General features: G+C 45.8%; 1 protein-coding gene across 2 annotated transcripts; it reads left to right on the top strand.

Annotated features, from left to right (window-relative positions):
* The first annotated feature begins 750 nt into the window (after positions 1–750).
* psen2 (presenilin 2) lies at positions 751–13,626 on the top strand. 2 transcript variants are annotated; one of them, XM_007893697.2, is made up of 11 exons: positions 751–871; positions 2,482–2,624; positions 2,924–3,150; positions 4,749–4,890; positions 5,508–5,575; positions 5,676–5,896; positions 7,964–8,062; positions 9,214–9,291; positions 11,650–11,793; positions 12,590–12,708; positions 12,814–13,626. In XM_007893697.2, exons 2-11 carry the CDS (start codon positions 2,493–2,495, stop codon positions 12,967–12,969), a joined length of 1,386 nt encoding a protein of 461 aa, XP_007891888.1. In that variant the 5' UTR covers positions 751–871; positions 2,482–2,492; the 3' UTR covers positions 12,970–13,626. The 2 variants fall into 2 exon arrangements, with proteins under 2 accessions (XP_007891888.1, XP_007892455.1); XM_007894264.2 differs by lacking the exon at positions 751–871 and adding an exon at positions 992–1,084.
* Positions 13,627–14,096: the final 470 nt, after the last annotated feature.

Below are 14,096 nucleotides of genomic sequence, written 5' to 3'. Positions count from 1 at the left end.
TGCAGTGCAGAGGAAAGCAATGGGGGATGATCCCAACGTTAGAGGGATGAAATGTGACATTTTGACGGACCTGAAGCTCTTCAGTCTTCCCAAGAGAGGTTCAGATGAAAAAGGTCCTTCAGTCCATTTGATCTCAACCTTTTGTACTCACATCAAGCTATTTTATTAAACAAGTTCAGTGTTCTGGCCTTAATCACCCTTCCTGGAAACTAATTCCAGGCATTAATTGTCCGCTGGGTAGAGAAATACATCCTTAAACTGCACTTTGAAACCCAAAACCAGTGTCCTCTGGTTCTGCTGTCTTGGTGCATCTGAAAGAGTCATTCTGGATCGACTTTCTCAATCCAGTTCCAAATCTTTTTTGAAAGCTTTTATAAGACGTCCCCTCTCAAGACCGAAAAGAGCAACCCTGGTCATTGAGGGAAAAATATGGCCATGTTGGCGAAACCTCCTCGCACCCACCTACCAGCAGTTTGCGCGCGAGAAGTAAAGAAAAATCTTGCCCACAAAACATACAGTCAAATCACTTCTACAGTGAAGCACTCCGAGACTCCCAAGACGTGATAAGGCGCTGTATCAAATGCCAGGGTTATTATTGCTCAATTGAGGTACAATTATTGCTATGACTGTAATGACCGGTGCGGTAGCTCCCAGACAGCCACACGGGGGAGCAGTTGCGCTGTTGCTGTCGCTGTTGTTGTGACGGGAAATACAATAAGAGCTACGAGTGAGGATTGTGGGAAGAGCTTCCCCCGAGTGTGGCTCTGATCAGCTGACTGGCTCGCTTTCGCTTCCCTGCAGAATGGCTGCAGGTTTGGGCGGCTCCGTTTTGTGAGGAGTAGCTCTTATCCGCACCTCTCGCTTGTCACAGGTAATGTGTGATGTATTAATGGCTTTGGCCGCTGGCCGACTGCTCGGCTGCCTCCACTGTGTGTGTGCGCGCGCGCGAGAACTGGGTCGGGGGTCGGGTCGGGGGGGACGACGGAGACGCTTTATTTCCTGGTCAGTCTGCAAATCTGTGGTTTGAACGAAGAGCAGTGAGGTGGCAGATGGGATAACCGAAAACTAAGGCAATTCTGCTGGGGTAGGCCAGGGGCGCTTTCACTGCGTCAGCTCTGCGGTCAGGCTGTGGCTCCGCCGCGGGCATCGCTGGTCTCTGCCAAGGGGTGACCGAATCAGTTAATGCCCTGTAGGGTTAAAGGTTAGAGATCGTGCCTTCAGTGGTGATCCTCTGTTACGATAGATAATGAAGATGAGCCATTTAAAATCTCTGATTGATTGCAGGGTAACTGTGACCAGCGGCAGGGATTAGTTTCTGAGCAGACTGAGATCGCTGCGGACCTCCTAACCCCCCGACCAACCTGTCCGCTCCCTCCGCTCAGCGGGCTCCAGCCTGCTTCACGTCCCACGCCTCGCCCGCCCCACCATTGGCGGCTGGGCCTTCAACCTCTCTGCCCCCACCTTCTGGAACTCCATCCCGCAGTCCCTTCGCCTCGTCCCCCCGCCCCTCGCCTCCTTCAAGATCCGTCTCAAGACCCTGCTCTTTCACCGTGCCTTTGATTACCCTCCTACTCCTACACTCCTCGCCCTCTTGATCCCAACCACCAGTTCGGGTGCAGATCCCTGACTGTCCAACGCCTTGGGACATCCACCTGATGTGAAAGATGCTATACAAATCTAATTTGTTGTCGTTGTTGAGATCCTGGGAAGTGCAGGGATAATCTGTTACCAAGTCTCTGCCCACCTCCCCAGCTGGAAACAGGCTGTATGGGCAAAGATAAGCACTTGGCTCTGTGTCAGTAACTCGACCCTGAGGGTTTGGAGGCTTTGGGATTATGAGGAACGACTGGATGAGCTAGCACTCTTGAGCCTTGAAAAAAGACATCTCAGAGGAGACTTGGTAGTGGTATCTACGATGCTAATCAGTCAAGAGAAAGTAAATAGAGAATAATACTTTTGAATAAACCAAACTAGCAAGAACAAGAGGGCAAAGGTTCAGGGTTGTAATGAGTAATTTTAGGATAGACACCAGGAAGATTTTTTTACACAGTATAATCGACAGCTCGAATGGGATACAGGGAAGGATGGTTGAGGCCAGGGCACTGGTTTGATTTGAGAAACAGCTGGATGCTGTAATATGTTGGTTGGTACTCTGTGAGGATGAGATGAAATGGGCCACATGGTTCTTGCTCATAGTTGGGGATAGATGAATTTACATAGAACTTTCAGATCTAGGTATTGACCTCCAGCAACCTTTTCCGCTGAAGATTTCATTTTTGTTTCAGTGACTGTGTTGTCGTGTAACAATGTAAATTGGGTAGGCAGCAAATAAAGACATTTCAACTACAAATACAGGCACTACACTTACAGTAAATCCCCCTATGCTTTGAGATGTTTCAACCGCGTGATAAGATGCTACATCGAATGCAAGAATTTTTTGTTGTTGTTATTGAGTGTCAGATCAGTCACTTGTATTTACAGAGAGCAAGTTCATGATTTCATCAGAGAGTGAGGAGGAGCTGTACACGGAGAGGACAGCTCTAATGTCAGCTGCCGTGGCAGCTACATCCTCCTATCAGGATAAAGATGAGGTGTCCAACACAGCTGAGTGGCAGACCAACAGGGTAAGTCTCCCCTGGCCCATTGCTCACACTGAGTGCCAGCAGTGGAGGGTCAAATCTGTACTGCTCTTTGTGAGCTGATTTGGGGAGATGGTGGTGGTGGTGGTGGTGGTTGGATTTAGGGAGTGGGCTGGAACGGGTGGGAGGTTAATTTTGGAAGAGGACCTGTGGGTGGTGGGGGGGAGTAAATTTGGGAAAGTGGGATGGGGGAGGATTAACTTGGGGAAATGATGGTGAAGGGGAATTTGTGGAGAGAATGGTTGTACGAGCGTGTTGTTTTTTGCTCCGTCCTATGCGTGTAGCGGCTCTCGGCAGCAAGCCAGCGACTGGTCAGCGGGGAGGACAATGAGGGTCCTGAGAGTGGTTCCACCAGCAGGGAGCTGGTCGCTGACAGTGACGAGGAGGAGCTGACCCTCAAATATGGAGCCAAACACGTCATCATGCTCTTTGTGCCCGTCACTCTGTGTATGGCTGTGGTAGTCGCTACAATCAAGTCCGTCAGCTTCTACACGGAGAAGAATGGGCAGCTGTGAGTGTGTCCTGAACTTCCCTTTCCTTTCCAATGTCCTCTGCCTCCACCCTTGACCCCAGGACCATTGCTGTCCTGACAGACATCAAGTCCTAGATGAGAGTCAACTTTGTAGAGTTGAACGTCAGAAAGACTGAGGCCCTCTTGACTGGCTCACGCCAGCGCCTCCACACCTCAGGCAATGGGACTTGAGTGCATCAGCGTTCACGGATGCACACTCCACCTCACCAAGCCAGTCAGGAATCTAGGCATCTTGTTCGACCCTCTGCCTTTCCCCACCTCCGCAACATTGCCCGACTCTGCCACTGCCTCACCCCTCAGGCCGCCAAAACCCTCATACATGCCTTCATTACAACCAGGCTTGACTTTGCCAACGCCCTGCTTGTCGGCCTTCCCAACTCTTCCCTCCACAAGCTGCAGATCATCCAGAACTCTGCAGTTCGTGTCCTCTCCTGCACCAGGCTCTGTGACCCCATCACACCCCCCGCCCCAGGTCCACTGGCTCCCCATCCCTCAGAGGATTGAGTTCAAAATTCTCATCCTTACCTTCAAAGCCCTCCATGACTTGCCCCTTCCTACCTCTCCAACCTGCTAATCCCTTATCAACCTGTCCGCTCCCTCAGCAGGCTCTGACCTGCTCTATGTTCCCCATCTGGCCCGCGCCACCACTGGCTCCCCTCACCCCACTCGGGTCCTAATCCCTGACTATTCAGCCCCTTGGGATGTCCTCATGATGTGAAAGGCGCATTTACAAGTGTAATTTGTATTGTATTTTATCTCAGGATCACCAGCTAACCTTTTAAAGAGCCCCCGAGCCCTCTCCAAGAGTTATTCAAGTGCAGCCCCAGCCAGACCAGATTCAAATACCGGTGATCAGGATGGGGTGGGGTGGAGGAGTGTATGAAACCGGGGAGAACATCGTCACCATCGTGTGATTCTCTCCCAGGTTCCATATCCTCCCACCACCACCATCATTGCAACAGATAGGAGCCAGAAAAAAATCACTTGTCAAAACTACAACTCCCTCTTAGTACTGAAAGGACAGTGGACCATCTGTGAACTAACCCAGGTCCCGCTTTCTAAATGAAGGCCAGATAGCCTATATGAAGCTGTGACAGCAGGTTGACTTGAAACACATGCTGATAATGTGACTGAAAAGTACTGGGAACCTAGGCCTTTACGGCCACATTATCAGACTACTTTCTGGAATTAGGTAAGCAGGATGCAGCGCTGCAGGGAGAGAGTGCATATTCCATTCCAATAACATGTGGAGGTAGGATTCATGGATCTCTTGGATCTCTTGGTTTGGTCGAGATACTTTTAAGCATGGTGATATGATGGGTTTCAGCATCTGGCAGACACCCGACTGATCCCAAAAATATATTGGGGAATTGGTGGTGGTGGGGTGGGGGAAGGAAGAGCCTCTCTATGGTTTTAATGGTAGCGCAGAACAGTGGGCTCATCATGTTAAAAGTTTACGGTGATTATCGGTAGAAGATTCCTCCTCATTTTCACTCCTGTTTGAGTGCTTTGGGGCGTCCTCCTGACCTGAAAGGCATGATATAAATGTAAATATATACTGTCTTGCACTTTGGCAGCATTTACACACCTTTCACAGAGGACACGGACTCGGTTGGACAGCGTCTTCTCAATTCCATCCTCAACACAATAATCATGATCAGTGTGATTGTTGTCATGACGATAATCCTCGTTCTCCTTTACAAATACCGCTGTTACAAAGTAAGTGTGTTCCATCCTTGTGTGTGTTTGAATTTACCGGCTGCGGTGTCTAAACCGCTGGTATTGAGTCCTGCTGTAACCAAGAGTGTGTCCCTTATTGCTGTCTGAGCTATTGGGGATGGAATATTTACAAAGGGAGAAAATTCCACCTGGATCATATTTTCTCAGCATTTCAGTCTCTAGAATTTGGCTAATTGTTGTATTAATTTTTAACTTTGATTTCCGTAGTTCTCAAGAAGCTTACAGGAAACCAGATTCAAAATGAAATCTGTGTTTAAGAATTTGTCAATTAATGGATGCTCTGAAATGCTATATTAATAGAGTAAATCTAGACCCACTGGACTTTCTCCCCATTGATGTTCATTCAGCTACAAACATCTCCATTCTCCACATACAAAATTTGCTTTTCATTGGTTGTTAATTATTTAACAATTACATTTACACTTTTGTTTATGCATTGTTAGTACAAGCTTTAAATTAGACCCTCTTCCAGTATTTGCTTGAATGTGTTTGGAGCGGCAGTGAAGGAAGGCAGGACATTGATTTCCTACCGGATTTTCTGTGGAAAGTCTGAATGCTCTGTTTTCCACTGACCAGGGTGCTTTTGTGCCTTTCAGTTTATCCATGGCTGGCTGATTCTCTCTTCCCTGTTGTTGCTGTTCCTGTTTACCTACATGTATTTAGGGTAGGTATTCTGTGCCTTTGCTTGGTTCCTCTCCAGTGTCATTGCTGTGTTGTTCCTGCACTGTTTGGCATGACTCCAACTCGATTTAATTCTTGTCTAGTGAAGTGTTTAAGACTTACAATGTGGCGATGGACTATCCCACCCTGATCTTAATCATTTGGAATTTTGGAGCGGTGGGAATGATCTGCATCCACTGGAAAGGCCCCCTGCAGCTCCAGCAAGCTTACCTCATCATGATCAGCGCACTCATGGCCCTGGTCTTCATTAAATATCTCCCCGAGTGGTCAGCCTGGGTCATTCTCGGAGCCATATCTGTTTACGGTAAGTGCGGCATTTGAGAATCCTCAAAAGTGTTTGCCTACAAATACAGTCAACAACAACAACAACAACAAGATTCCATTTATTGAGCGCCTTTCACGTCGGGAGGACGTCCCAAGGCGCTGTACAGTTGGGTCAGGACCCGAGCAAGGGGGGAAATGGTCAGGGTGAGGGGAGGGAAGGGAGGGAGCGAGGAGGGGGTAGAGAGTCGAGAGGGGAGCTGAAGTCACGGTCAAAGAGAAAGGTCTTGAGACCGGCCTTGAAGGAGGAAAGGGAGGAGGCGGCGAAGGCACTGGGGGATAGAGTTCCAGAGCCTCGGGGCTGAGAGGCTGAAGGCCCGGCCACCGATGGTAGGGCGGTTGGGGCGGGGGATGTGGAGCAGACCGGAGCCAGAGGAACGGAGGGTACGGGCAGGTAGGTAGGGGGATAGTAGATCGTAGAGGTAGGAGGGAGCAAGGCCGTGAATGGCCTTGTAGGTGAGGATGAGGATCTTGAATTCGATCCTCTGGGGGATGGGGAGCCAGTGGAGGCGAGCGAGGGTGGGAGTGATGTGGTCACGAAGCCTGGTGCGGGACAGTACATGAGCTGCAGAGTTCTGAATGACCTGCAGCTTGTGGAGGGAGGTGCCGGGAAGGCCGGCGAGGAGAGAGTTCCCATAGTCCAGCCTTGAGGTGACAAAGGCGTGGACCAGGGTTTCAGCAGCGTGAGAGGTGAGGTAGTGCCGTAGTCTGGCGACATTCCGGAGGTGATGGAAGGCGGTGCCAGTTGTGGTGCGGATGTGAGGGAGAAAGGACAGCTCAGGGTCGAACAGAACCCCGAGGTTCCTGACTGGCTTTGAGAGGTGGAGAGTGCAGCCTTGGATGCTGATGTTGTCAGCACCTGAGGTGCGGAGGCGCTGACACGAGCCAATCAGGAGGGCCTCAGTTTTGCAACAACAACAGATTGGATTATATAGAGCCTTTCACGTCAGGAGGACATCCCAAAGTGCTGTACAATGAGGGAGTGAGGCGGAGAGGCTCTGGGCTGGAGTTCCAGAGAGTAGGGGCAAAAAGGCCGATGACCCGAATGCTGATAGTGAAGCAGGTAGGGTGAGTGATGTGGAATAGTCCACAGCGGAAGGAGCGGGCAGGTTGGTGAAGTTTTAATAGGTCACAGAGGTAGGAAGGAGCAAGACTGTAGAGAAGGGCTTTAATGGTGAGGACTGGGGTGTTGAACTCGATCGTCTGGGACATGGGGAGTCAGTGAAGCCGGGCGAGAATGGGGCTGATCGACTCATGGAGCTTAGTGGGAGAGGACAAGGCTGCAGAGTTCTGAATAATCTTGTGGAGGGAAGAGGTGAGAAGTCTGACGAGCACGAATTTAGTGTTGTTGGTAACTACACTGTGAACCGTGAGTAAATTCTGTGAAACGCTTTGAGATGTTTTGCCATTTCAAGGATTATAAAAAGCAGAAGGATCCCACATGCCGACAAAAGGATTTTTTTCAGATTGGAAACCAGAAGTCCCAATGGTTGCAGTGACTTGTGGTTTGTAAATGTTGTGTTTTAGGCCCTGCTGAAAGCTATTCCTGTTCTGTGAGGAAGCGTTTTCAAAAACTAACTTGCTCCTTCTGAGGGGATGCAAAACCTGAGGGTATGACTTTTCTCTGTGAGGAGGGAGGGTATTAGCATCAGCCTGGCTCTGTGGTAGCACTCTTCCCTCCGCATCAGAAGGTTGGGATTCAAGCCCCATATTGTGACTTGGAACTCATAGTCTAAGCTCATATAGTCATTGTGGTGCTGCATCATTGGAGGTTCTATCCTTTGGATGAGAGTAAACTGAGGTCCTGTCTGCCTGTTCCAGGAATAGGACCTCGGTTTAATATCACATTTAATGAGGGTTATTAGTATGAGTGGTTTGTTGTAGGTCCCGGGGTGCAATGCTGTATGTCACTGCAATGGGAATGAAGATCACACAGCAGTATTACTACTGGTGACTGTATGTTCATGTGGTGTACCGTGGTCGGGAGGGAGCAGGGCGTAAGGCTGTCTTGTAGTAAAGTTCCATTGTGACCTGCTCCTGTTTTCCACAGACCTGATTGCAGTGCTATGTCCAAAGGGCCCTCTCCGGATGCTGGTGGAAACAGCCCAGGAGAGAAATGAACCAATATTTCCTGCTTTGATATACTCCTGTAAGTGCTCATCCTGGAGTTTTGTAATAGGATGTTTTTTAGAGCAAGACTCAGTTTGCCTACAAATGCACAGTCGCTACACTCGGCAGTAAATCCTTTGAGACGTTTCAATGATGTGATAAGACTCTATGTGAAATGCAAGGATTGTTGTTATTACTTCAAATGCAGTGGTGAATGGGACTGAGGTCCGGGGAGGTGGGGGAGGGGAGAGACACAGCCATTGTAATGAAAGATGAATAGTGTCTGTCTGAAGTCTCTACCACGGTCGTCTCATTGAGCAATCTTTCACTTGGTTTAATTGTTGGTTTAATTGTGTTCTCTGCTCTTAAAACACTGTGTTTTTTGAGAAGTAATGTTTAACATTGAAGAGGCTAGGGAATCGCCCCTTTCAAACCGCATCTGGTGCCAGCTGCGTCCATCTGTAGCAGAGCTTGTCTCTGGGACCCTGGGGCAGCCTGCAGCTGAGAGGCAGCACAAAATCACAGCCTTCTCAATGTCTGGATTCTCACAGGAGCTCCGATCCACCTTCATTTACCTGATTCAACGCGTGTTTTGTTCAGTGGAGCAGTGTTAACGTTTCTACCACACAGAATACCAGGTTTGAGGATTGTAGTTCCATTGAATAGTTCCTCATTTTTTGCGGGCCAATTGTTCTGTGATGCTGTTTGTCCTGCACTCTCCACCCCGGCCTCCCGCCAGGTGCCCCCAGGCCTCTTGTCAACAGGGCTGACTGTTCAGCTGTGAGAGACGACATTTCAGTGAATCGTTCTAATCGGAACCGACATACAATTTCAGAGTCGGGAGAGTGAGGGAATAAATGGTCCCTGAATACCAGAAAGATTGATAGGAACGGGAGGAATTGAGCCTGTTTCTCCATTATAGTAGATCATAGCAGATCGTTTGGGAATTAGGAATACCACTTTGTATTTGTATTATACTGTATTGTATCACTTATCCTAACACCTCCTGCACAGCTGTGGACCTGGAGGAGGAAACATTAAGTCTTCACTTCTCCAATATCTCATTTTAAAGTTATTTGAGCAGCATGTTGTCATTTTTCACTGCGTACAGTGTATGGTGTGTTTACAGACAGTGTCTACATGGTCCTTCACTTTGGTACCTTGAGGTCTAAAGATTTCCTTTCTCTTTAGCCACCATGGTTTGGCTGGTGAGCATGGCAAAGCGAGACGTGGCCACAGAGGAGCCTCTCAACCAAACCGGCACTTCAGGTTAGTCCAGGGACGGGTGAGGGAGAAGCAACTTTTTCAAGACAAATGTCTAAAATGACGTATTTTGTCATGGGATTAAAAGTCCTATAGCTCAGTGGTTAGAGCACTCAGCTTGCAAGCGAGAGACCTGGGTTCGATTCCCGGCAGGGCGAAATGTTGGGCAAGTAGGAACCCGTTTATTAGTCAATTGGCGGATCGCTTTTCCGGGGATAATTATCCCTAAAAAATATAAAAATAATAATTTGTTCACTCAATCCACAACTGTTTGTGGGACACTGCTGTGCGCAATTAGCTGCCGCATTTCACCCACAAATATACAGTCAATTCACTTTACAATATATTCTGTGATGTGCTTTGAGACGTCTAAAAGACATGAAAATGCTCTATGAAATGCAAGGATTATTATTATTATTAATAACCAAACAGGAGACTCCTGGCAGCAGCAAATTTGTCACCCTGATGGGTGGGAACATTACAGTCCAATGCAGTCCACTTTCAGAGCCCAATCTTTGCAAAAGGATTACGGAATTAAGGATTAAGGAATCTCATTCAGAAATCATACATCTGGACCCAAGCGTTTCAATTGGTTTTCAGCCACAGCAGTGAATTGGCAAATATTGCTGCATTGAGCTCGAGGTTTATAGCACAGACACTGTGTGGTTCTTGCATTGCATGGGAGACATTGTGAGGCTTTTGCAAGGGATGTATAAAAATGGATAGCAAAAAGGGCGAAACTGTGGATCTTGCCCCAAATTCTAGTTAAGGATTGATTAAGCGGTAGGATAGTTTTAACCTTTGAAGTCAATACAGCGCAATTAGCATTCACCAAGAGTGCAATTAGTACTCTATTCATGCTCTCTAATTCAGATTTTAGTTGGTTTCTGTTGAGACCACAAAAATGGGTTTGAACAAAATGTCTGTCATTTTCACACATATGTGCCCATGTTGTAGTACTGGAGTAAATGTGAAACTTGCTTTTTCACTTACACCACATGCCTCCATAACCAGCAAAACAATCACAGCATTGCAACATTTCTTGTCGAAAAATTCTCAAAATCACTGAATAGTGGTTTTCTAGTTAATATTTTTGCAACTCAAGTTTGATAAAACACATGATTTGTGAATAATCCAAGGTCCTGAACCAGGCTCTGATGTTAAAGTAGAGTCATGGAGATTGGTCGCCACCAGAAATTAAAGCAGTTCATGGCTGCTGATAAATACAAAGCATGATCTTGAATAACCTCAGAAATCTGCACCTTGATTCGCATTACTCTCCTCCTGAGCATTCCTGTTTTTGATGAAACGATCAAGAGAGACGTAGATGATTCCTATTTGAAAGCAGTTTTGTTTCTCAAAAGAAACAATTTAATGTTGTACTTTCTGCTTTTAACCGCTGGTATTTTTTTAAAAAAATTCTTAGCAGTATCCAAACCAGACTGAGAATTCCACACTTGTAAGCCACCTGCACGTGAAAATTTCCCTGCACCTGAAATGGAATGTACTCTCTCTGGAAGGATGCACTCTACTTACATAATTCTGGAGAGTATTTGGCGCTGATTTGCAAGAGCCAAAATTTGGGCACCCCAGAGAGTGCATTGGGTTACGGCTGGAATTGAATTGATCACTTAGTCCTTGGCTGTTTGTGGGACATTGCTGTGCGCAAACTGGCTGCTGCGTTTTGCCCACAAAACAAACAGTTAAACCACTTTAGAGTATATTTCTGTGAAGCACTTTGAGACGTTTCGATGACCTGATAAGGCGCTATGTCAAATGAAAGGATTATTATTGTCCAGCTAAGAATACCCTATCCGTTAGGGCTTTGTTATAGGCACAGGTAGGCAAGAGCCCAGACTTGGAAGCCACCTTCACTGAGGCTTGGCCATCCCATTAACACATCATCCTAGAATCTTTACTGCAACATTCTGCTCAGCGTTTGCAGTGAGGGATGTGTGTGCGGGAGGAGGAGTTCCCAGCTGTATTTGAGCAACGCAAAGGATCTTTGCGTTGCTCAAATTGGCTGCTGTTTTCGCCCACAAAACACACAGTCATTCCACTTTAAGTATATTCTATGAAGCTCTTTGGAATGTTCTCCTGATGTGAAAGGCGCTACACCAAATGTAAGGATTAAGGATTATTTATATGTGCCCATGCTATGCTGTCTCACCTCACATTCCTATATTTTATATATATATATATATTAGAGTCTCACATTACTGATGACGGGTTCAATTTTGTGCTTAAAAAGATGATGGACACGAGAGCTGGGAAATGGGAGAAGTCCGATTTTGCTGGAAAAACATCTTTAATGGATGAAAAAATAGGTTCAATAATTTCTGTGTTTTTTCCCATTGTGTTTAGAAAATTATTTGGACAATTATTCAGTAGAGTCTGGAGCAAATCACCCCGTCACCCCCGAGTCTAATGATGCCACTGATGTGCCTCAGATCCTAATCCAAGGAATGAATCGTACAACAGTTAGTCCTGAGGACCCAGAGGAGGAAAGTAAGTGGCTGCTTCCGAGCTTTGTTCCACCTGAGATTAACGTCAGGTGAATTGTAAAAAAAACTGAGTTGCTTTATATTTCTGAGAAAGTGATTTGTGTGGAACAGCACGGCTGCCTCTCACCTACTGAATAAGTGATTATTTTCGAGCTGATGAGGGGAGCTCGCCCTACATGTCCTGTAGCCTTCTCTCCACTTCAACTCACTGATTTTCTGTTTTCCTTCCACCTGCGATTTACTTTCTTCTTTTTCAGTTCATTGAGGTTATCAATCCACTGGATTTCCCTACAATTAGTTCACACACAACAGAACTTCATAACATCACTCGGATTCCCAGGTCTAATTTGTGGTATTTCTGCAACAGATATCTTAATAAGAAATGTGCTATTCTCGCATTTCTAAATGTTGAATGTTTGAAACAATGTTCGGAATGTTTGGACACCTTGGGACGTCCTCCCGAAGTGAAAGGTGCTATACAAATGTAACTTTTGGATTGTATTATGTAATGCATCCAGTGAATTTCTGAAACACTAAATGTGCTGCACAGAAATTTGAGGAAATTCGATCACATATTTCTGGTGAAGCAATCCCACAAAATTAGACTCCAATCTGGAGATAATGTGTCATTTGTGTTCTCAATTAATTCCAATTAAATGGAAAATGATTATTAATTGAATTGGTCTTCACTTGAAACTTTGCGCATAAATCACAGCAGACAGATTTCCTGCTGACAGCTCAGAGTTCCTGGAGGCGCTGCCAGGAGCCCGCTATTATTAATAACTTGCTTCTTTTCACAGAGGGTGTCAAACTCGGCCTTGGGGACTTCATTTTTTACAGTGTTCTCGTAGGAAAGGCTGCCGCTGCTGCCAGTGGAGACTGGAACACAACACTGGCCTGCTTTATCGCTATCCTAATTGTGAGTCGCTCAAACATTATTATTATTATTATTACATTTTGACATTGTTGCAAGTAAAAATGAATGCACCAGGTTACATTCTGTTTGATTTCTGTGTTTTGCCAGGGTCTGTGCCTCACACTCTTACTTTTGGCCGTGTTCAAGAAAGCACTTCCTGCCCTCCCCATCTCGATCACCTTTGGGCTGATATTCTACTTCTCAACCGACAACCTGGTTCGCCCTTTCATGGACACACTTGCATCACACCAGTTTTATATTTAGGTGCCTTCCTGCTGGAGCAATGTCCCTCACAACGCTGTGTCTCAGCGAGATTGATGTTGAGTACGAAGTCAGGGAAAGTGAGCCAGAGCACTTCAAAAGAAAGGCAAAAGCATCACCACTATTGGAATACTCAACCCAATGTAACCTGCTAATGTTTCAACACTTCCACTTTCCAGCAAAACCAACCCCTGTATGAAATATTCCTTTTTCCTTATTTTTTAAAAAAAATTATGAATTTGAGATTCTCGTTAAGTTTAAATTAATAGTTGTCACCCCCATTTTCTAAAGGATGTTCTTGTTTTAAGATATAATTATCTAGATCATGAGAAAAATTAAAAGAAAATCTAGTAGGTAAAAGTAGCTTTATGAGCAAGTTGTTTTTTCTAATGTTGAAAGTACAATTGAAACAAACTTCTTTGGTAGTGAAGAGGACTTTAAAATGTTGATCTTTTAAAATGGACTGGGCAGTTTAGTAACCCAATATTTCTGTATTAGCTGAGCCTTTGTCAAGAAGGATTTGAATGAATATTAAGCTACCGGTTATTAGCTGTTACTTCATATAAAATATTTATATTGTGTAAGTATCTCCTACTCAGAGATGAAGGAAAATATATAATCCTTGCATATGATGTAGCACCTCATCGCGTCATTGAAGCATCTCAAAATGCTTCACTGGGTCTACTGTAGAGTGGTGTGACTGTATTTTGTGCGCAAACGTAGCAGCCAATGTGCAATTTTCCACAAATGCCATGAAGTGAGTGACCAATATTATTTAGGGGATTATTGGTCAGGGCACTGGGAGAAACTCCCTTCTCTTTCTGAATAGTGCCATGGGATCTTTAACATCTACCTGAATAGGCAGACAGGACCTCAGTTTAACATCTCATCTGCAGAATGGCACCTCCAACAATGCAGCACACTGCCAGCATACACTATGTGGATAGACTATTCGGGATAGATTCTAAGCAAAAGAATAGCCTGTGTTGCATTAAGATTATTAATGTTGTCTGTGCAACATTGCTTCTGTTTTGATCTCTTCACTACAGTGCTTGTCCTGGAGCTGTAGTAATACTAAATTATGTTCTGCAAATTCAATCCTCTGTAACACTTGTGTTCTTCAATTCATA

Source organism: Callorhinchus milii, unplaced genomic scaffold (genome assembly GCF_018977255.1).
Source record: "Callorhinchus milii isolate IMCB2004 unplaced genomic scaffold, IMCB_Cmil_1.0 Scaffold3, whole genome shotgun sequence".
Taxonomy (NCBI): domain Eukaryota; kingdom Metazoa; phylum Chordata; class Chondrichthyes; order Chimaeriformes; family Callorhinchidae; genus Callorhinchus; species Callorhinchus milii.
This window is presented reverse-complemented; position numbering and strand designations above follow the sequence as displayed.

Excerpts from the sequence above, each read along its gene's own strand:
- psen2 (XM_007893697.2), top strand. The coding sequence starts at position 2,493 with ATGATTTCATCAGAGAGTGAGGAGGAGCTGTACACGGAGAGGACAGCT. Across the intron at positions 4,891-5,507 it reads ACAAATACCGCTGTTACAAA|TTTATCCATGGCTGGCTGAT; the intron begins GTAAGTGTGTTC and ends TGTGCCTTTCAG. Across the intron at positions 12,709-12,813 it reads GCTTTATCGCTATCCTAATT|GGTCTGTGCCTCACACTCTT; the intron begins GTGAGTCGCTCA and ends GTGTTTTGCCAG.